The sequence below is a fragment of the Castor canadensis genome, chromosome 5 (assembly GCF_047511655.1).
Source record: "Castor canadensis chromosome 5, mCasCan1.hap1v2, whole genome shotgun sequence".
Classification (NCBI taxonomy): Eukaryota; Metazoa; Chordata; class Mammalia; order Rodentia; family Castoridae; genus Castor; species Castor canadensis.
This window is the reverse complement of record NC_133390.1, coordinates 74,811,758-74,834,297: the sequence shown is the minus strand read 5'-3', so window position 1 is coordinate 74,834,297 and position 22,540 is coordinate 74,811,758. Positions and strand designations below refer to the sequence as shown.

Here is a 22,540-nt window from a genome sequence, read left to right as displayed (position 1 = left end):
TTATATACTTTCAGGTTTTTCTGCTAAACATTATTTTCTCTATATAATAGATATTTTCTGACATTCATTGGTATCTAATATGTGATCATTTTTGGTTCCTCATAGTGAATTATTTTCTTACGTCCTAAACTGTGCACTGTGAGCTTATTTTCAGTAGTACTTTATTTGTGGGAATCCAGTGCAAAGTGAAATATTTTACATTGCATGTGGTAAGCTCCCAGGATCATCATTCTTAGATTTTTCTAACAGCAAAATTAAAATTTAGAGGTTGATTTGCCCATAATTGCTAATAAATGGTTCAGACAAGCATTTACATTAACCATTGTTTATGCTATACTGTTTTGTTTTTCTCTTAAAAGTATAATAAAACACTTTCTGAAATTTTAGAATTTGAGATATAGAAACAAACCTTATGTTGTAGGTCAACAATGCAATTCAGTATTGCTATTTTAAATCATTTCTTTGATATAAATCGAGACATTTCAACTATAAAATAAAATCAGAAAATACTCCTCAAACTAAAAGTAAGTATGGCTGGAACATGATAGAAAAAGCACTCCAAAAATGTAAATTACATCTTTTATGCAGTTTTCAAATAAGTCCCTCTCCTAACTCTCATATCTCACCAACTCAGATTTATCACGACACTCCTGCATCCTGTTCTTTTGAGGATCCCATATAGTTCAAGGATAGACCGAGTCCAAAGCAGAATGAAGGGTGACTGATCATTTACAAAAGAAGTAGAAACCTATTTTTGTTTTAGATGTTCAAGAATTATGGTGTAAACAGCTAGTGTTTTTTTTGTTGTTGGATTTTGTTGTTTTGTGTGTGTGTGTGTATGTTACTAGGGCTTGAACTCAGGGCCTTCACCTTGAGCCAGTCCACCAGCCCTTTTTGTGGTGGGTATTTTCAAGATAGGGTCCTGTGACCTATTTGCCTCGACTGGTTTCAACCACGATCCTCCTGATTTCTGCCTACTGAGTAGCTAGGATAACAGATGTGAGCCTCCGGTGCCCGGTACCAGCTAGTATTTGAATGAAAGTAATTCTTGACCAGTTAAATCTTCAACTATACAGCAAGAAATACTTTATTAAGGATTATGTACTACAGTCTTAGAAAATAAAATTACTAATATGGAGTACAGCTCAATGAAAACCACATTTAACATATTTAAGGCTAAGCAGTTTAAAAAGCATAGTACTACCTGAGAATAGTGATTATTGCAGCAGATTTTTAAAGCAGAAAAAGAGCCTACTTAGCCTGATAGAATATAGAAAGTCTCAAGAGTCCACCACTCATACTGTAACAATAAAAACAATCTGGGTAAGTTTAGAAAAACTAACCCCATCAAGGAACTGGAATATAAAGAGATCTAAGTGAACTAATGTCCAGCAGAGGAGAAGGAATAGACAAAGAGATAGGAGGAAGCCATCCAAAACTTTACCCAGTGTGTCTCTTGTGTAATAGTAAAACATAAAAACTAAGAGAAGCCCCAAACACAAGCCTGCACCCACTTGCCAACTTCTTTTCTTTGTGTCTTCACTGAGTATTCATAGGCAATAAGCCAATGTTAGAGAACCAAGAAAGGAGAATCATTCCTGAATTGTAAAGGGCATCCCCAAATACAAGGCAGCTGCCCACTAAATGTAACATATGATAATGTACATCATAGTCAGAAGTACTACACTACAGAGCATGTCTTCTGACTGTGGGCAGATCTATGAAAATCAAGAGAAGTTTCTCTTTAAGTTACTCAGTGATGAAAGTAGGGTAACAGAGGCAAGATAAAGTCCTCCAAGGCAGTATGCAGAGAAGGGTAGGAGGGGAGATAAGAGATACTCCCAAGACACAGATAAACTGAGGCAAGTCCAAACAACAAAAAGAAAGTATCACCAACCCAGAAAATTGACAGCTGAACTATAAAGCAGTTTTGAAAGTTCATAGCTCCATAGCTCAGCTAAAAACTGAGATTTTGCAAATTTTACCAGTAGTCACTCCTGTGTTCCTCAAAAGGAAACATCTTACTTGATCCCACTAAAAACACTTCAAACTAAATTTAAGCTACAAGAAAACACAGCTTAACTACAGATCGTAAGATGTATTTCCTGACTCTGTCAGCCTAACATGTAGATTATTCCCTATTCCATATCCAGGGACTAATCCCTGACACATGAGTTACTCTATTCCAGAACAGTAGTATATAATATTTACTTCATTTCTTGCTATTATTTTATACAAAATGTATACTTTATAATTGTAAGACATGCAAAGAAGAAAGTAAATGTAACTGGTCAAGACAAAAAGAACTCAGAAAAAATAAATCAAGAAGGCCCAGACGTTGAATATAACAGAGAGGACTTTAAAATAATTATAGTAAAGTCATGATGATGGTTGTAAGAAAATGCTGAAGGATCTAGAAGTAAAGATAAACAGTATGGATGAAGAGATTGGAGAATTTCAGCAAAAACATAGAAACTACGAAAAATGAGTACATGGAATTGATAGCAATAAAAAACAACCAGAGATTTAAAAAAATTATTTGAAAGACTTAGCAAAGTGAAAATAGCAGAAGAAAGAATCCTTAAATTTGACTGTAGATCTAAGAATGTTTCCAAACTGAGCGAGGGGGACAAAAACATAGGGAGAAAAAAGACAGGTCATAGCATCCAAAATCTGTGGAACAATGCAGACAGTGTAACAAAGAGGAGACAGAATATTTTGAAGAGATAATGACAAAGAACTTTCCAAAACTGATGAAAGATATCAACCCACAGATCTGAGAAAACAAATTCAGGCAGTAAACATACACAGAAAAACGAGACCTACTATGTACATCATAGTCAAAACACTAGAAACCTTCCCTAAAGAGCATAATTTTAAAACAGACATTAAAAAACAGAATATTTGGCCAGTGCAGTGTTTCACCTCTGTAATTCCAGCCACTTGGGAGGCCAAGATAAGGAGAATCATGGTTCAAGGCCAGTCCAGGTAAAAAGTTAGTGAGACCTAATCTCAATCAATAAGCTGGGCATAGTGGTTACACACCTATAATCTCAGCTATGCAGGAGATTGTAGGTTAAGAGGATCACAGACTGAGGCTGGCCCTGGGCAAAAACATGAGATCCTAACAAGAAAAGGCTGGGATGCGTCTCAAGTGACAGAGCACCTGCCTAGCAACTGCAAGTCCCTAAGTTTGAACCTCACTACCACATAAAAATTTTTAAATGTATTACACACAGAGAGATAACAGTACAAATATTGGCTGACTTTCTCACTAGGTATGATGTAATTTAATGATACATATAAAGTACTGAAAGAAACCGTCAATATAGAACCCTACATCCAGTAAAAATTATCTTTCAGAAATGAAGGTGAATGAACTAGACACTTCAAACGAACAATATTGCAGAGCATTTGTCTCTGGGAGACCTACAAGAAATACTAAACTTGTTCTAGTTGAAGAAAAGATAGAATCCTAGATCTGTAGAAGTGAATTAGGAAAAACAGGAAATGGTAAATATCTAAATAAATATAAAAGATCTATTCTTAAATATTTTAAAATAGCAGTGTATTGCGGGGGTTATAATTATGTAGAAATAAAATACAAGACCTCTAGAGCACAAATGGGAAGGAAAAATTACATTATACAATTGTTTCTTACATAGTTTATGAAGTAGTATAAAATTTGAGGGTAAGAGATACATACTGTATTCTCTAACAGAAGTACTAAAAGTAATACAAAGAATTAATAGTTGATAAAAGCAATACACACACCAACCATTCCCACATTTCAAGACAGAGGCAGGAGGATTACAAGTTCAAGGCTAGTGTGGGCTACTTATCAAAGTTTCAAGCCAACCTGGGATATGTAGTGACACCCTTCTTTAAAAAAAAACAAGAAAAACAAAATAAAAACCAACACTGGAGAAAAGAAAAAACAAATGTTTCACACAAGAAAAGGAAGGGAAGAACATATGCAGGCTAAATAAAAGGCAATATTTAGATGTGAGATTGATACCTGGGGATGTGGCTCAAGTGGTAGAGTGCCCACCTAGCATTTGCAAAGCCCTGGATTCAATCTCCAGTACCCCACCCCCAAAAAAGGTATTAAATTAAAATCCAATTATATTAATTACATTATGGTTGTAGGTGTAGCTCAGTGTTAGAGCACTTGCCCAGAAGCTGCAGGGCCCTGGGTTTGATCCTCAATACTGCAAAAATAATAAGCACTGAAGTTAAGGTGCTGAAAATTATCAACTTGGTTCAGAAATACTGTTTTATCAGAAATTCACTTTAATGATAGGATACATATATTGGAAGAGTGGAAGAGAACCAGGCATGGTGTAAGTAATGCATATCTATAATCCTAGTGCTTGGGTGAGTTTGAGGCCAGCTTGGGCTACATAATGACATCCTGTCCGAAAAGAAAAGAAGGGGGATTGGCTGGGGGTGTAGCTCGGTGCTAGAACACTAATCTAGCACAACCAAGGCACTGCGTTTAAACTGTCAAAAAAAAAAAAAAGAGTAGAAGTGAAAAGCATATGCAACATGTATTAACATGAGACAAAAATAGAATTCAAGACAAAGCAGTGTTATTGTAGATAGATTTGATAATATATACATCATTTTATCAAGAAGCCATAATAGTTATAAGTGTGCATATACCTAATAATCCTATTAAAATAGATGGACCAAAAAATGTCAGAACTAAGAAGAGAAATGGACAAATCTGCAATCACATTTGGAAATTGAAATGCTTCTTCTATAGTTGATGGAATAAATAGACAAAAGGAAAAGAAGAACCTCAGTCCCTTATGTGACACCATACACAAAAATTAACTTGAAATGAATCATAGATCATAGAACTAAACTTATTCAAGAAAACATACAAGAAAATCTTAGTGAACTTGGACTAGTAAAATTTCTTAAACAGCTTCAAAGGGATAAGTTATTTCCATATCAAAGGAAAAGATTTTAACAAATGGTGCTGAAATAACTGAATGTCATAAAAACATGTACTTTATCCAGTCTTACTCCAGACACAAAATGTAATCTTAGATCCATTATACATCTGACTAAATCTTAGAACCGTAATCTTCCAGGAAGAATACATTGGAGAATATCTTTGCAACCCTGAGAGCGACAGTTCCTTGGACATGATATATAAAATACTAACCATAAAAACAGATATCATATAGAAACCAAATAGTCAAGGCATGCGGTGGTAAAAAAGTATTCTTAACACCTATCTCTAACAAAGAATCTGTACAAAAACTTGAACAGGTATTTCACATATTACCAGTAAGCACCTGAATAGGTACTTACATATTACCAGTAAGCATATGAAAAGGTACTTAATATTAGGCAAGAGGAAAATGAAAAAACATAGTGAATAAAGGGGTTTGAAAGAATTTGGGTAGAAATGATGTGACTATATCTTGTGTTGGTAGTGTTACACAACATACACATTTGTCAAAACTCTTAACACTAAAAACAGTTTTGTTTATACCTAAATGAAAACAGGTATTTTTAAAGCCCACCCTGTTGGATGGCTAAGGAAGTAATTAATGACAGTATTTATTGGTGAGGATGTGGAGCAACTGTAACTCTTATTCCGGGTGGCATATAAAGTGATACACCACTGCAAGAACGTTTGAGGTCTTAAAGAAGTTAAACACTTATCTAACCTTATCACCTCCATTGTCAACAACCTCACAACTTTAATACTTACTCAGCTTCTATAAGGAAATACCATGAAAGCAATGGGAAAAATCTTTAGAAACAAGAGAAAAATATAAGATATACAAAACTAAACAAAACCTAAAGAAAACCCTGGAATAAACATTTAAGTTCCTCATTAGACAAAAATATAGCAATTTTCAAGCTTCAGCTGTATCAGGATCACCTTGTGGCCTTGTTAAAAAGGTACTCTGTACCCCATTCCCAGTGTTTTCTTGGTTTTGGTTTTGGACTTCTTATTTGTTTGTGACAATGTCTCATTATGTATCCCAGGCTGTTCTAGAGCTTGAGGTCCGCCTGCATCTACAGTCCTTCCTGATGCTGAGAATATAGGTATAATACCACCATGCCCAGCTCCAATGTTTTTAATTCAATAGGACTCTGGGAAAAATCTGAAAATTTGCATTTCTAATAAGTCTCCCTAAGAAGTTGATATTATTGCTCATAGACCAAACTTTGAGAACTACTCTTTTAAAGACAATGCTGTTGTTAGTGTTCCAGTGATAGACCACATTACTGAGGAAGTTATTGGGGGAAACAAAGAAATAAGTAATAGTTTTTATCAAAATTCCCTTTCAAATCTTTACATTTAGTGAATAAAGAAACTTTTGTAGTATGTATCTATTACACATGTAAAGTACCACTATATAGCCCAGGCTGGCTTCAACCCAGGATTCTCCTACCTAGCCCTCCTGAGTGCTGAAATTACAGGTGTACACCATCACACTCAGCTAGAATACCACACTTTTAAATATTATGTAAGTGAGCTATTACTGGTTTTTTTTAAATTTTTATTGTTTTATTATTCATATGTGCATACAATGCTTGGGTCCTTTCTCCCCCCTGCCCCCACCCCCTCCCTTACCACCCACACCGCCCCCTCCCTCTCCCCCCCTCCCCATCAATACCCGACAGAAACTATTTTGCCCTTATATCTAATTTTGTTGAAGAGACAGTATAAGCAATAATAGGAAGGAACAAGGGTTTTTGCTAGTTGAGATAAGGACAGCTATACAGGGAGTTGACTCACATTGATTTCCTGTGCGTGTGTGTTACCTTCTAGGTTAATTCTTTTTGATCTAACCTTTTCTGTAGTTCCTGGTCCCCTTCTCCTATTGGCCTCAGTTGCTTTTAAGGTATCTCCTTTAGTTTCTCTGCATTGAGGGCAACAAATGTCAGCTAATTTTTTAGGTGTCTTACCTATCCTCACACCTCCCTAGTGTGCTCTCGCTTTTATCTTGTGATCAAAGTCCAATCCCCTTGTTGTGTTTGCCCTTGATCTAATGTCCACATATGAGGGAGAACATATGATTTTTGGTCTTTTGGGCCAGGCTAACCTCACTCAGAATGATGTTCTCCAATTCCATCCATTTTCCAGCAAATGATAACATTTTGTTCTTCTTCGTGGCTGCATAAAATTCCATTGTGTATAGATACCACATTTTCTTGATCCATTCGTCAGTAGTGGGGCATCTTGGCTGTTTCCATAACTTGGCTATTGTGAATAGTGCTGCAATAATCATGGGTGTACAAGTGCCTCTGGAGTAACCTGTGTCACAGTCTTTTTGGTATATCCCCAAGAGTGGTAATGCTGGATCAAATGGTAGATCAATGTTTAGCTTTTTAAGTGGCCTCTGAATTTTTTTCCAGAGTGGTTGTACTAGTTTACATTCCCACCAGCAGTGTAAGAGGGTTCCTTTTTCCCCACATCCTCACCAACACCTGTTGTTGGTGGTGTTGCTAATGATGGCTATTCTAACGGGTGAGGTGGAATCTTAGTGCAGTTTTAATTTGCATTTCCTTTATGGCTAGAGATGGTGAGCATTTTTTCATGTGTTTTTTTGGCCATTTGAATTTCTTCTTTTGAGAAAGTTCTGTTTAGTTCACTTGCCCATTTCTTTATTCGTTCATTAGTTTTGTGAGAAATTAGTTTTTTAAGTTCCCTGTATATTCTGGTTATCAGTCCTGTGTCTGATGTGTAGCTGGCAAATATTTTCTCCCACTCTGGGTGGTCTCTTCAGTTTAGAGACCATTTCTTTTGATGAACAGAAGCTTTATGAAGTTTTATGAAGTCCCATTTATCTATGCTATCTCTTAGTTGTTGTGCTGCTGAGGTTCCATTGAGAAAGTTCTTACCTATACCTACTAACTCCAGAGTATTTCCTACTCTTTCCTGTATCAGCTCTAGAGTTTGTGGTCTGATATTAAGATCCTTAATCCATTTTGAGTTAATATTGCTTTAGGGTGATATACATGAATCTAGTTTCAGTTTTTTGCAGACTGCTAACCAGTTTTCCCAGCAGTTTTTGTTGAAGAGGCTGCTATTTCTCCATCGTATATTTTTAGCGCCTTTGTCAAAGACAAGTTGGTTATAGTTGTGTGGCTTCATATCTGGGTCCTCTATTCTGTTCCGCTGGTCTTCATGTCTGTTTTTGTGCCTAAGTGAGATATTACTGGTTTTTGTTTGTTTGTTTTTTGTAGAACTGGAGATTAAACTCAGGGCCTCCCACTTGAGCCACACACCACAGTAAAGTCATAGAATCTTAGAGTCAAGACTGACCCACAGGAAAAGCAGAAATTTTCTTCTCCATAAAAACAATGAGAAAAATCAACAGAAATGTCAGAATAAACTTTTCCAAACTTTTGAATTAACTAAAAGTATGTATTAATTCAGAAAGTGTTCTTGGTTTGTTTGTTGTTATTATTGTTTTCAAGAAAAATGGCTGACTCTCCATAAGAAAAATTAGCTTTGTTGAGTTTTAACCTGCCTTAATCCCATTCACTGCTCTCAGGCATCACAGTACATTGAAAAAAATAACCCACATTTGGCTAGGGGTGTATGTAGCTCAATGGTAAAGATATGCTTAGCATGTATGAGGCCCTAGATTCAATCCTTGCTCACCCCTCCCACCCTACCCCCCAAAAATAGCCCACATTTGCAGAGAAACTGGTAGTGTAGTAGCCACTGGAGGAAGCAGAATGAAGGCAAGATTCTTTCAAAATTCCTAGAGAATTGTCATTCCTGTGTGGTGATTCCTGGAATACCATTTGTAAGGCTAACTGTATTTGAGCTGACTTGGAGCTCCTCAGTACAAAAAGCTTTCTCCCCCAGGGTAATTGCCAAAATAATAATAGGCACATTATCGCTACCTGAGCTGTTAGATGGCAATTGGGGCAAGCATTAGAATAATCAAAAATATTAAAAGGAAAAGCTGAAAAGTGTAAAGCTCCATAGGGCCTGTGAAAGCCTCCAGCATATTCCTTGGAATCTAGAAGGCCACACACCTGTTCAGTGATGTATGCACCTGTGTGAATGCTCAAGAAAGACCTGAAAAGCCCTGAACTCTCTTCTGTAGAACTGAGGCTCTGTGCAAGAAGGAAGTGAAAATTAAGGAAGTATTTCAACTACCTTTCTGAAATGCTATAGGCCAGTACCCTACATGCGCACAGAACCCTCGGCAAAGAGTAGGAAACTTATTAGCTTCAGGCATTTAAGGAAATATTTGTCAATCATTAACTAACCACTAAGTTAGCCAGGCAGAGGCATCATAGAAACTTTATAGAATTCAGAAAAGTCACTTAACTAAACAACTACAACACAATACAGTAAGCCCTAGATAGGGGGGGATATCCAGAGTTACCATTGTATTATATTATGAGAAATGCAGAAAAATAAGAAATTAATGGCCCATACATGAAAGAAAAGGAAATTAATAGAAATTGCCTTTAGGGAACTCTATAGACATTGGACTTAATGGACAAGTGCTTTTAAACAAGTATTTTAAATATGCCTAAAGGACTAAAGACAATCATTGTAAAGAATAAAAGGAAAATATGGGAATAATATCTCGCCAAGTAGAGAGTATCAATAAGGATAGAAATCATAAGTAAGAATCAATCAAAATTCTAGAGTTGAAAAGTACAATAACTGAAATGAAAAGTTCTATAGACAAGCTCACTACCAGATTTGAGCTGGCAGAAGAAGCAATCAGCAACCTCAAAGAGAGGTCAATTGAGATTATACAGGCTGAAGAGCAGGAAAAAAAAATGAAGAAACGTTAACTGAGTCTCAAGGCCCTATGACAAATCATCCTGTGTACCAACATAATGGGAGTGCCTGAAGGACAGGAAGGAGAGAAGAGCAGAAAGACTGTTTGAATAAATAATAGCAAAAATTTGCAGAATTTAATGAAAAACAATACACATCTAAGAAGTTCAGTGAACTCTAAGTAGAATAAATTTGAAGAGATCCACATCATAGCCACATCATACTCAAACTATCAAAGATCTGCAAAGAATCTTGAAAACAGCAAGGAATCCTCAGTAAGATGAAGAGCTGATTTCTTATCAGAAGATGACATATTCAAAAATTGTTGACCAAGAATTTGTATCCAGCCAAACTATCCTTTAGATAAAAACTTAAGAGTTCATCTCTTGTAAACCTCTTGTACAAGAAATAATACAGGGAATCTTCAGGCCAAAATGAAAGGACACTAGAGAGTAACACAAATGCCCATGAAGAAATAGACCATCAGTAAAGATAACTACATTGGTAAATATGAAATATCCTAAATGGGCTGGAAATGGGGCTCAGGGACAGAGCTCTTGCCTACCATGCAGAAAGTTGTAGGTTCAAGCCCCAACACTAGAAAACAAAACAACACAAAACCAGAACAGCAAGTCTGTTTTTATTTGTAACTTCTTTTTTCCTCCAATCTGATTTAAAAGATAGCTGAATAAAACAATAATTACCCTTCTGTATTGATGGGTACACATTGTATAAAGATGAAATTTACATGACAGTCTCACAAAGGGAGTAAAAGAAAGTTATATAGTAATACAGGTTTTGTATGCTATTGGAATTAAGTCAGTATTAATAAAAAAGGATCATTGTAAGATATTAATTATTCAGGGGAACCACTAAGAAAATGACTCAAAATGCATGTTAAAAAGAAGTGATGGAAGTCAGATATGGTGTTTCACACCTGTAATCCCAGCTACTCGGGAATCAGAGATGGGTGGATAGCAGTTGAGGCCAGCCTGGACAAAAAAAAAAAAAGTTAGACCCTATCTCAAAACACAAGCTGGGCATGGTAGTATGTGTCTGTAATCCCAGTTACTTCAGAGGTAGCAGTAGCCAGATCACAGTCCAAAGCTGACCCAGGTTAAAGCATGAGATCCTATCTGAAAAATAAACTAAAAGCAAAACGTGCTGGGGGTATGGCTCAAGAGGTCCTGAATTTGGCAGTATTCTGCCCAAATAAATAAATAAAATGACAAGAGCTGGATATGGTGTTACATGCCTATAATCCCATTACTGGGGAGGCTGAGGCAAGAGGATTATGAGTTTGAGACAACTTGGGCTATATATATCAAGTTCCAGACCAGCCTGGGCTACATAGTGAGATACTCTCTCAAAAAAAAAAAAAATTAGTGGCATAAATCTGTCAGTAATTACATTAAATGAAAATGGATTAAGCACTTTAGTTAAAAGGCAAAGATAGATAAAATAGATTAAATATCAAAATACAACTCTTGCTAATTTACAACAGACATTGTAGATTCAGAGGCACAAATGGATTTAAGGTAAAAGGTTGGAAGAGATATTTTATGCAAACAAATAGTAACTAAAAGAGACCTAGAGTCACTGATTACCATAATTGTTCTTTAAGACAAAAATTGTTGCTAAAGGCAGAGAGCATTTATAGTGTGTGTGTTGTTACATATTTATGTGCATACAATCTAGTTTGACATATAACAGTAAATTTCTAGAAGGACAAACTATTGAAACTGACTTAAGAAAATAAAAATATAAATAAACCTATAAAAAGTAAGTGAAGAAAGAATTAGTAATCAAAAACTTCACATAGCAGAAAAGCCCTAGACCAGATAGCTTTATTGGTGTATTCTGCCAAACATTTAAAGAATTACTAATTTTTGTGTGCAGTTCTAGCCATGGACCAAGATTTAATCTTTTTTTGCATATGGAAATCCAGTTGTTCCAATATTTGTAGGAAAATCTATCCTTGTTTCCTTTGAAATGCCTTTAAAACTAGAAGAAGCGGGGGAAGGGGAGGGGGAAGGAAATGAAACAATTTATTTGAAATGTACAGAATAAGCAAACATACCAGGAGTGTTGGTGCATGTCTGTAATCTCAGCTAGGTAGAGATGGAAGGATCACAGTTTGAGATCAAAATTAGTAAGAGCCTATGAAAAACCAAGCTGCTCATGGCCGGCACTTGCCTGTAATCCAGCTACAATTTAGGAAGAGGTGGAGCTAGGAGGATTGTGATCTGAAGCCAACCCAGGTAAAAACCAAGACCCTCATCTCTACAAACAAGCTGAACATGCTGTCGTACACGTGATCCCAGCTACACAGGAGACCTTGGTAGAAGGATCACAATCAGAGGCCTGCTCCCACTCAAAAACAGGAGATCATACCTGAAAAATAACTAAGGCAGAAAAGGCTGGGGGTGTGGCTCAGGTGGTAAAGCACCTGCCTGGCAAGTGCAAGGCCCTGAATTCAACCCCAGATAACACCAAAAAAAAAAAAAAAAAAAAGGTGGGCTTGTGGTTTTCAGGAGTTGGGGAAAAAGACAACAGAGACCGAGTATGCAGTTTTTTTTGGGGGGGGGGGGAGTGAAGAAAATGCTTTGGAATTGCACAACCTTGTGAATGTGCCAAAACAACAGTACACTGTACAGTTTAATATATTGGTTTTATGGTACATGAACTATTTCCCTATTTTTGAAATGTTGATGTGTTTTAAAAAGAGACCTTAAGTGGGAGAAAATATTTGCCAGCTACACATCAGACAAAGGACTGATAACCAGAATATAGAGGGAACTCAAAAAAACTAAACTCTCCCCAAATCAATGAACCAATAAAGAAATGGGCAAGTGAACTAAACAGAACTTTCTCAAAAGAAGAAATTCAAATGGCCAAAAACACATGAAAAAATGCTTACCATCTCTAGCCATAAAGGAGATGCAAATCAAAACCACATTAAGATTCTACCTCACCCCTGTTAGAATAGCCATCATCAAAAACACCACTAACAACAGGTGTTGGCGAGGATGTGGGGAAAAAGGAACCCTCGTACATTGCTGGTGGGAATGTAAGCTAGTACAACCACTCTGGAAAAAAATTTGGAGGCTTCTTAACAATCTAAACATAGATCTACCATATGATCCGGCAATCCCACTCCTGGGGATATACCCAAAAGACTGTGACACAGGTTACTCCAGAGGCACCTGCACACCCATGTTTATTGCAGTGCTATTCACAATAGCCACTTTATGGAAACAGCCAGGATGCCCCACTACTGACGAATGGATTAAGAAAATGTGGTATTTATACACAATGGAATTTTACTCAGCCATGAAGAAGAATGAAATCTTATCATTCACAAGTAAATGGATGGAACTGGAGAACATCATTCTGAGCAAGATTAGCCAGGCTCAGAAGACCAGAAATCATATGTTCTCCCTCATATGCAGCCTTTAGATCTAGGGCAAATACAGCAGTGTGGTTGGACTTGGGTCACATAATAAGGGTAGAGCACATACGGGAGGTATGGGGATAGGTAAGAAACCCAACACCTGAAAGTATTTGATGTCCCCACTGCAGAGGAACTAATACAGAAACCTTAAAGTGACAGAGGTCAATATGAGAAGGGGATCAGGAACTAGTGAAAAGGTCAGTTAAAGATGAATCAACTTGGGATGTAACACATTTGTACGTGGATGCAATGCTAGGAATCTCTCTGTATAGCTATCCTTATCTCAACTAGCAAAAATGGTTTGTCTTTCTTATTGCTTATGTTTTCTCTTCAAGAAAATTAGAGATAAGTGTAGAATAGGTTCTGCCTGGAAGTGAGGGGGGATGAGGCAGAGAGGGAGGGGGGAGATGGGGGGGAGAAATGGCCCAAACTATATATGCACATGTGAATAAATGAACTAAAAAATTTTTAAATAAATAAAAAGTGACCTTAAGGCCATTTATACAAGTATGTCTCTTAGCACAGAAATTTCTTCTAAAATATCCTTTTAAAGCATCATGCTTCCATTGAAGTAGTCATTGATATTTTGGAAAATCTTTATAAATTTGTTCAACAGATTATGTACTTTTGAGTCTATTTAGCTGTCTTAAAGTCTTTTCTATAACCAAGGATTTGATCCACAAAAAATAGTTCACTCAAATTTTTAATCTTTTCTGCAGTAATCTGCAAAATTTTATCTTGTTTCTTTTCTAATTTATTTTCCTTATTATTAGGATTTTCTTTATATGCAAACCAGAACTATTTATACCTTTTGTTGAGTTTTTAATATCCATCTTCAGCTAGCATCTTTAATAACCACATTATGTTGCATTTGTTTAGGTTAATACTTTTACATTTTGGTTTTCATTCCAGAACAGTGTGTTTTAATTCATTAAATTATGATGTCCTTATGAGTCATATAAACTATCATTTCTTTGGCATGGTTAAAATGTTCTTTAATGTAAACTTAATGATCTCAAGAATTTCTGAGCTTACAGTCTTTTTTTTTTTTTTTTAGTACTGGGGCTTGAACTCAGGGTCTTACCCTTGAGCCACTCCACCATCCCTATTTTTGTGAAGGGTTTTTCAAGATAGGGTTTCTTGAACTATTTGCCTGGGCTGTCTTTGAACCAAGATCCTCCTGATCTCCATCTCCTGAGTAGCTAGGATTACAGGCATGAGCCACCAGCACCCAGCTATAGTCAAATTTTTGAAAAATGATACGTGATTTAAGTCCTAAAAACTGCTGTATTCTACTTATTACTGGTTTTTAATTTTTAAAAATTAAATATTAAAGATTATTATATTACATTCAAATATAATGCTTCTGTAAATAGCCTCTTAAGTTTACCTTTGTGGAAATGACCAATCTCTTAAGATGGTAGACCTTGCAGGATATACCAAGTATTGGTAACCTTTCAGAAATAAGAATTGAGTTGCTTATTCTTCTAGAATGGGATTGATCATCTCAGTAATTAGTTCACCCAAGGAAGGTCCCTTTATTCAGAAAATGTCTTCTGATGCATTTAACCTTTGCTCTGTTTAAATCAGTCCCTGAAAATTGAGCTATTTTAACACAAATAATTACTTTACTTTTACACCAAAAGAATGGAAAGTTTACTTTGTGACAGGAAGAGAACTGAAATTGAGTTTAGTGGATGCTACAAGCAAAAATGAATTTCCCTTCCATTGCCTGAGTTACTGTTAAGTGAAATGTGTTGATTTGTGAGGTTGTCAAATTAAGGTACTTTTTTTTTTTAATAGATGAATAGCCAACCTTCTGAAATCCTTCTGGGAGAAAATATTTTAGTTTTACTTGAACGTACACAAAGTATTTTTAGTGTATAAAATTGCTTTGAACAATAGTAATAACTTTGTTTTACTGTACAGTATATTTTTATCTGTACCTACTCAAGTAACAGACCATTATGATTTCTAATCAAAGTGGTTATTTGCTCTCAAATTAATATTTGGTTTTATTTACAGGTGAACAGTGTTGACCTCAGAGCTGCCAGTCATGAGCAGGCAGCAGCCGCATTGAAAAATGCTGGCCAAGCAGTCACAATTGTTGCGCAGTATCGACCTGAAGGTAGTAAAATTCTTCTATGATTATTGCTTATTTCAGTTTTTTCCTTATTTCAGCTTTTTTAATTCTTCACTTAATAATGTTTAATTTCCAAGCTTAACTTTCTTATGTTTTGTCCTTATTTGTTAATATAGTATTTATTATTTGATCAGAACCTAATTCATTTTCCAGGTCAAAAGTGTTTTCTAAATAGGCTGTAAGAACTTTTACCTGACAACTCCTGATCATTGTACCATTATTTGGATCAGTTTTCAAATGCTTGTTTTTTTAATTTGACCTCTAACTGAACATATACCTTTTAACATCCTTTTATTAGCTCATTGATCTGAAATTTTAATAAAAAACCATAAGCAAAAATAGTAATATTGCTAAAGAAAATGGGGTCACCCAAATTTTTCCAACTCTTTAATTAGATTTTATTTATTTATAGCAATTTTTTAAATATTTCTAATAGCCATTATTGTTATTTACAATATAGGACATGTTTAAGGTATAATGTATTATGGCCATTGACTTTACTAGATTCCTAGGGGAAAAAAGTTGGTAATGGGAAATTTGAGGTGATACCATATTAAATATATATGACACTAATGCATGTCAAAATTCCCACTTCACTAGTAAAACCTCAGTAGAATTTTAAAAGCTTAAGCACCCAAAAGAATACACGGTATACTTGTTGATGTTCATAAACAGCATAAAGAGGGAAAAAATGTGAGTAAAGAGTCTAAATTAAATATTCTGCTTCAGAGTTAAATGTTCTATAATTTTGGAACCAAATGGAATATTCTATAATTTACTATTATATTCATTATTTTCTTGAGGCAGAACCTATTTTTGTAACAAAACCTAATGTTTAGCTAATTAAAACAGTATATTGGGCATTACTTGATATTTCCCAATGCTTAACATGTTCTTTCATTCTAGTAAACCTCAGCATTTTAGGTTCAGTAGCAGATCACAGATAAATTCATTTACATGGGGGGTAATTTCCAAACAAATTCACATTAACCAAACAAATACAAACTAACATAGGAAATCAGAGTGCCAGGGTTTTTTTTTTCTTTCATTTGTTTGGTTGGTTTTTTTTATCTTTTTTTGTGGTACTGGGGTTTGAACTCAGAGCCTACACCTTGAGCCAGTCCACCAGCCCTTTTTCTGTAATGGGTTCTTTTCAGAGGGGCTCGTGAACTATTTGTCCCAGCTGGCTTTGAACCGCGATCCTCCTAGTCCCTGCCCCCTGAATAGCTAGGATTGTAGGCGTGAGCCACTGGCACCCAACCAGAGTACCAGTTCTGATTCATTAATTTTTGTGAGAAACAAATCTGCCATTGTAGTCACACATGCTTTTACCTTGTGGCCAACACATTCCCACCCTATGAGTATAGTATGTGGAAGCCAAATTACAATAACTGGTTACTTAACATTGCAGACAGCCTCTCATTGTATGTTTATAAAGAATGTAGACTTTTTAGGTATATTAGGGATAAGTCAATATCTGCTCTGACCTTCCCAGAAAACACACAGAAGCAACAAGGAAAATAAAATACATACTTCTACCCACACAGTTCCACCTCATATTAAGCAAAATTAAGAAGACATACATTGCCTGGGCAAAATATAGGCAAAAACACCTTAAGTGAATAAAGTCTAGTAGAAGCCATGTGGAAAGAGGAGAAGAGTAAAAACATGGGTTGTCGATAATGTTCAGTGTGACAGAATTTAGAATATTACAGAAAATTGTACTTCCTAAAGGTGAGGGACTCTGTTTTGTGGTATAAAAACATGATGCTTATTTTTCATGGCAAACCTCATGGGAATTGGTAAGGCTGGCAAAAGCAGAAACTGTCCATGATGTGGTTTGGTTTTGAGAACCAGAGGACCCATATTTATGTAAAACCATCTGCCTCTGTAGGATCGAGTAATCTGATAGCCTTTTGATATGAAAGCCTGTGAATATTATCTATGCTTCCATTCCCCCTGCACTCCCAAACTTTTTAGAGCTCATTCAAGCAAAATCCATCTGATTCATTAATAAGTAATTTAAAAATAAATAGCCTGGGCATTGATACAGAGATATTAATTAGGAGTGAAAAGTAGCAGTAAAGCTCAGCAACAAATTATACATACAAAATATTGACAGAAATCAGATGAAAATTTAACCTTAACGTGTTAGTAGTTTATGAATGCACTTTGAAAGACTACAAAGTAGAAATGTAAGAATGGTAGGAAAAGATTGCTCAGCAACCAGAAGAGATTAACTTTCAGTTAGCAAAACAAGGAAAGAAAAAAGCAAACAAGTTAGTGAAATTGGAACACAAAACCAGAGGCACTATGCTACAAAAACTCAGTAAGGAGCCTAACAGACATAATAGAAAAAGTAAACAAAATGAAATAAAAATAAAGAAAATGTAAAAGGACTAGAAAGAAAATACTAGCAATGGAAGAAAATTATGTCTATGCAATATATACGTAGACTTACAAAGACTTCATAAAGGAAAATAATCAATTTTTGACATTATAATTCAATATATTCACAAAATCTTTTCTTGAAATCAAAAGAAGTGAATCTCTAAATTGAAAGAGCACAGCATAGTATAGGGATACTCAAGAATGCCCAAAATTTAGACATAATCCAGCTATTGTTATCAAGAAAGAATCTTTTGAGACCCAGCAAAAATATCAAGTTATTTATAAGAGGGTAAAATTTCACCAATAGAAGGGAGGATTGTTTTAATGTCTGGTGAGCATAGAACATAGCAAGAATATTTAATTTTTATAGTTAGTGGCTCCTAACTGAACCTAATGTGCCCTATATGCACAAGATATACTTGCCACTGATAGTTTTCCTCAGACAGTTATTAAATGTATACAGGAATATCCCTCTCAGATTATTTTTTGTTGTGCTTGTTCTTCTTGTTTTGAGGTTTGTTCCCTTTTGTAATTGCTATATTTCTCTTTAGAATGAACCTTTCAGATTGATGCTCTTTTTCTTTAGTTGTATTCAGTACTATTCTAGTTTTAATAAAGAGCTTTTTTTTTAATCAAAAAGAATTTATATTCTTCTTTGATTATTCAAATAGTTACTGTTTAATAAGTATCCTGTTTCGGGCTTAGTACCTTAGTTTGGTTACTCTTGTACATGTATCTTCGGAACAAAAATCTCCCAAACACCTAAAACACTTAGGGATCCTATTGGATTTCTCCTGCTCTATTTCTCCCTGGGGTTTATTGTCTCAGTAGACAGCTCTTCCATTATTACTTAAGCCAGAAGCCTAAGGGTTATCCTTGACTCCTTCCCCTTTCACAACCTTTCATTCACAGTTACTAGCCTTGCCACAACTACCATCATCCCTTACCTGAACTACTCTAATACCCTATAATGGGTCTCCTCACTTCTTTCTCCAATCCATTCTCCATCAATCAAAATGATTGGGAATTTTTTTGTTTTGTTTTATTTTGTTTGTTTCTTTCAAATGAATTTTATTGAGGCATAATTTACATTTTAAGTGTACAGTTCAGTGAGTCCTGACGAATACCTCTGCCATATAAGCCCCCCTAACTCCCCCAGAATCAAGATGTAGAGTAGTCACATTGCCCCAAATAGTTCCCTCCCGACCTGTACAGCAACACTGTCCTACACTTAGCTCCTCTAGGCAACCACTGCCTCATCAACTTTCACTTTCTGCCACTATGAAGTAGTTCTGTCCATTCTAGAATTCCATATAAATAGGAACAACCTGATATAAATACACATATGTATGTGCTTAGCTTCTTTCAGCATAATGCTTTTGAAATTCATCCACATTGAATGTAGAAGTAGTTTGTTGCTTTCTATTGCTGAGTAATATACCATTTTATCAATGTGCCATATATTGATGGGATTACCATCAATGCTGCTGTGAACATTTGTGTGCAAAGTTTTCTATAAATATGTACGTTCACTTATTTGGGATAATATCTAGTTGTATTGCTGTGTCATATGATAAGTATTTGTTTTACTTCATAAGAAACTAGAAATGAACATTGATGCAAAAATCCTCAATAAAATAATGGCAAACCGAGTTCAACAACATATCAAAAAGATCATTCACCACAACCAAGTAGGCTTCATCCCAGGAATGCAGGGGTGGTTCAACATATGAAAATCAATAAACATAATAAACCACATTAACAGAAGCAAAAACAGAAACCACTTGATCACCTCAACAGATGCAGAAAAAGCCTTTGATAAGATCCAACACCATTTCATGATAAAAGCTCCAAGACAACTAGGAATAGAAGGAAAGTACCTCAACATTATAAAAGCTATATATGACAAACCTACAGCCAGCATTATACTTAATGGAGAAAAACTGAAACCATTCCCTCTAAAATCAGGAGCTAGACAAGGATGCTCACTATCTCCACTCCTATTCAACATAGTACTGGAATTCCTAGCCAGAGCAATTAGGCAAGAGGAAGGAATAAAAGGAATACAAATAGGTAAAGAAACTGTGAGAATATCCCTATTTGCAGACAATATGATCCTATACCTTAAAGACCAAAAAACTCTACTCAAAAGCTCCTGGACACCATCAATAGCTATAGCAAGGTAGCAGGATATAAAATGAACATAGAAAAATCATTATCATTTCTATACACTAAGAATGAACAAACTGAGAAAGAATATATGAAAACAATCCCACTTACAATAGCCTCAAAAAAAATCAAATACCTAGGTGTAAACCTAACAAAGGATGTGAACAACCTTTACAAGGAAAACTATAAACTTCTGAAGAAAGAGATTGAGGAAGATTATAGAAAGTGGAGAGATCTCCCATGCTCATGGATTGGTAGAATCAACATAGTAAAAATGTCGATACTCCCAAAAGTAATCTACATGTTTAATGCAATTCCCATCAAAATTCCAATGACATTCATTAAAGAGATCGAACAATCTACCATTAAATTTATATGGAAACACAAGAGGCCATGAATAGCCAAGGCAATACTCAGTCAAAAGAACGATGCTGGAGGTATCACAATACCTGACTTCAAACTATATTACAAAACAATAACAATAAAAACAGCATGGTACTGGCACAAAAACAGACATGAAGACCAGTGGAACAGAATAGAGGACCCGGATATGAAGCCACACAACTATAACCAACTTGTCTTTGACAAAGGTGCTAAAAATATACGATGGAGAAAAGACAGCCTCTTCAACAAAAACTGCTGGGAAAACTGGTTAGCAGTCTGCAAAAAACTGAAACTAGATCCATGTATATCACCCTATACCAATATTAACTCAAAATGGATCAAGGATCTTAATATCAGACCACAAACTCTAAAGTTGGTACAGGAAAGAGTAGGAAATACTCTGGAATTAGTAGGTATAGGCAAGAACTTTCTCAATGGAACCCCAGCAGCACATCAACTAAGAGATAGCATAGATAAGTGGGACTTCCTAAAACTAAAAAGCTTCTGCTCAACAAAAGAAATGGTCTCTAAACTGAAGAGACCACCCACAGAGTGGGAGAAAATATTTGCCAGCTACACATCAAAGGACTGATAACCAGAATATATAGGGAACTTAAAAAACTAAATTCTCCCAAAATTAATGAATCAATAAAGAAATGGGTAAGTGAACTAAACAGAACTTTTTCAAAAGAAGAAATTCAAATGGCCAAAAAACACATGAAAAAATGCTCACCATCTCTAGCCATAAAGGAAATGCAAATTAAAACCACACTAAGATTCCACCTCACCCCTGTTAGAATAGCCATCATTAGCAACACCACTAACAACAGGTGTTGGCGAGGATGCAGGGAAAAAAGGAACCCTCTTACACTGCTGATGGGAATGTAAACTAATACAACCACTCTGGAAAAAACTCGGAGGCTACTTAAAAAGCTAAACATTGATCTACCATTTGATCCAGCAATACCACTCTTGGGGATATACCCAAAAGACTGTGACACAGGTTACTCCAAAGGCACCTGCACACCCATGTTTATTGCAGCACTATTCACAATAGCCAAGTTATGGAAACAGCCAAGATGCCCCACTACTGACAAATGGATTAAGAAAATGTGGTATTTATACACAATGGAACTTTATGCAGCCATGAAGAAGAACGAAATGTTGTCATTCGCTGGTAAATGGATGGAATTGGAGAACATCATTCTGAGTGAGGTTAACCTGGCCCCAAAGACCAAAAATCGCATGTTCTCCCTCATATGTGGACATTAGATCAAGGGCAAACACAACAAGGGGATTGGGCTTTGATCATATGATAAAGCGAGAGCACACAAGGGAGGTATGAGGATAGGTAAGACACCTAAAAAATTAGCTAGCATTTGTTGCCCTAAGCGCAGAGAAACTAAAGCAGATACTTTTTTTTTTTCATTTTTCTTTTATTATTCATATGTACATACAAGGCTTGGTTCATTTCTCCCCCCCTCCCTTACCACCCACTCCGCCCCCTCCCTCTCCCCCCACCTCAATACCCAGCAGAAACTATTTTGCCCTTATTTCTAATTTTGTTGTAGAGAGAGTGTAAGCAATAATAGGAAGGAACAAGGGTTTTTGCTGGTTGAGATAAGGATAGCTATACAGGGCATTGACTCACATTGATTTCCTGTGCGTGGGTGTTACCTTCTAGGTTAATTCTTTTTGATCTAACCTTTTCTCTAGTACCTGTTCCCCTTTTCCTATTGGCCTCAGTTGCTTTAAGGTATCTGCTTTAGTTTCTCTGCGTTAAGGGCAACAAATGCTAGCTAGTTTTTAGGTGTCTTACCTATCCTCACCCCTCCCTTGTGTGCTCTCGCTTTTATCATGTGCTCATAGTCCAATCCCCTTGTTGTGTTTGCCCTTGATCTAATGTCCACATATGAGGGAGAGCATACGATATTTGGTTTTTTGAGCCAGGCTAACCTCACTCAGAATGATGTTCTCCAATTCCATCCATTTACCAGCGAATGATAACATTTCGTTCTTCTTCATGGCTGCATAAAATTCCATTGTGTATAGATACCACAGTTTCTTAATCCATTCATCAGTGCTGGGGCATCTTGGCTGTTTCCATAACTTGGCTATTGTGAATAGTGCCGCAATAAACATGGGTGTGCAGGTGCCTCTGGAGTAACAGTCTTTTGGGTATATCCCCAAGAGTGGTATTGCTGGATCAAAT

General features: G+C 36.0%; 1 protein-coding gene across 23 annotated transcripts in view; it reads left to right on the top strand.

The window, feature by feature from the left end:
- Dlg1 (discs large MAGUK scaffold protein 1) overlaps nt 1-22,540 on the top strand; it is a 270,953-nt gene that overhangs the window by 168,401 nt on the left and 80,012 nt on the right. For all 23 annotated transcript variants that reach the window (XM_074073460.1, XM_074073469.1, XM_074073472.1 and 20 more), the window contains one exon: nt 15,267-15,369. In XM_074073460.1, coding sequence (XP_073929561.1) covers nt 15,267-15,369 — 103 coding nt within the window. The remainder of the gene's footprint in view (nt 1-15,266; nt 15,370-22,540) is intronic.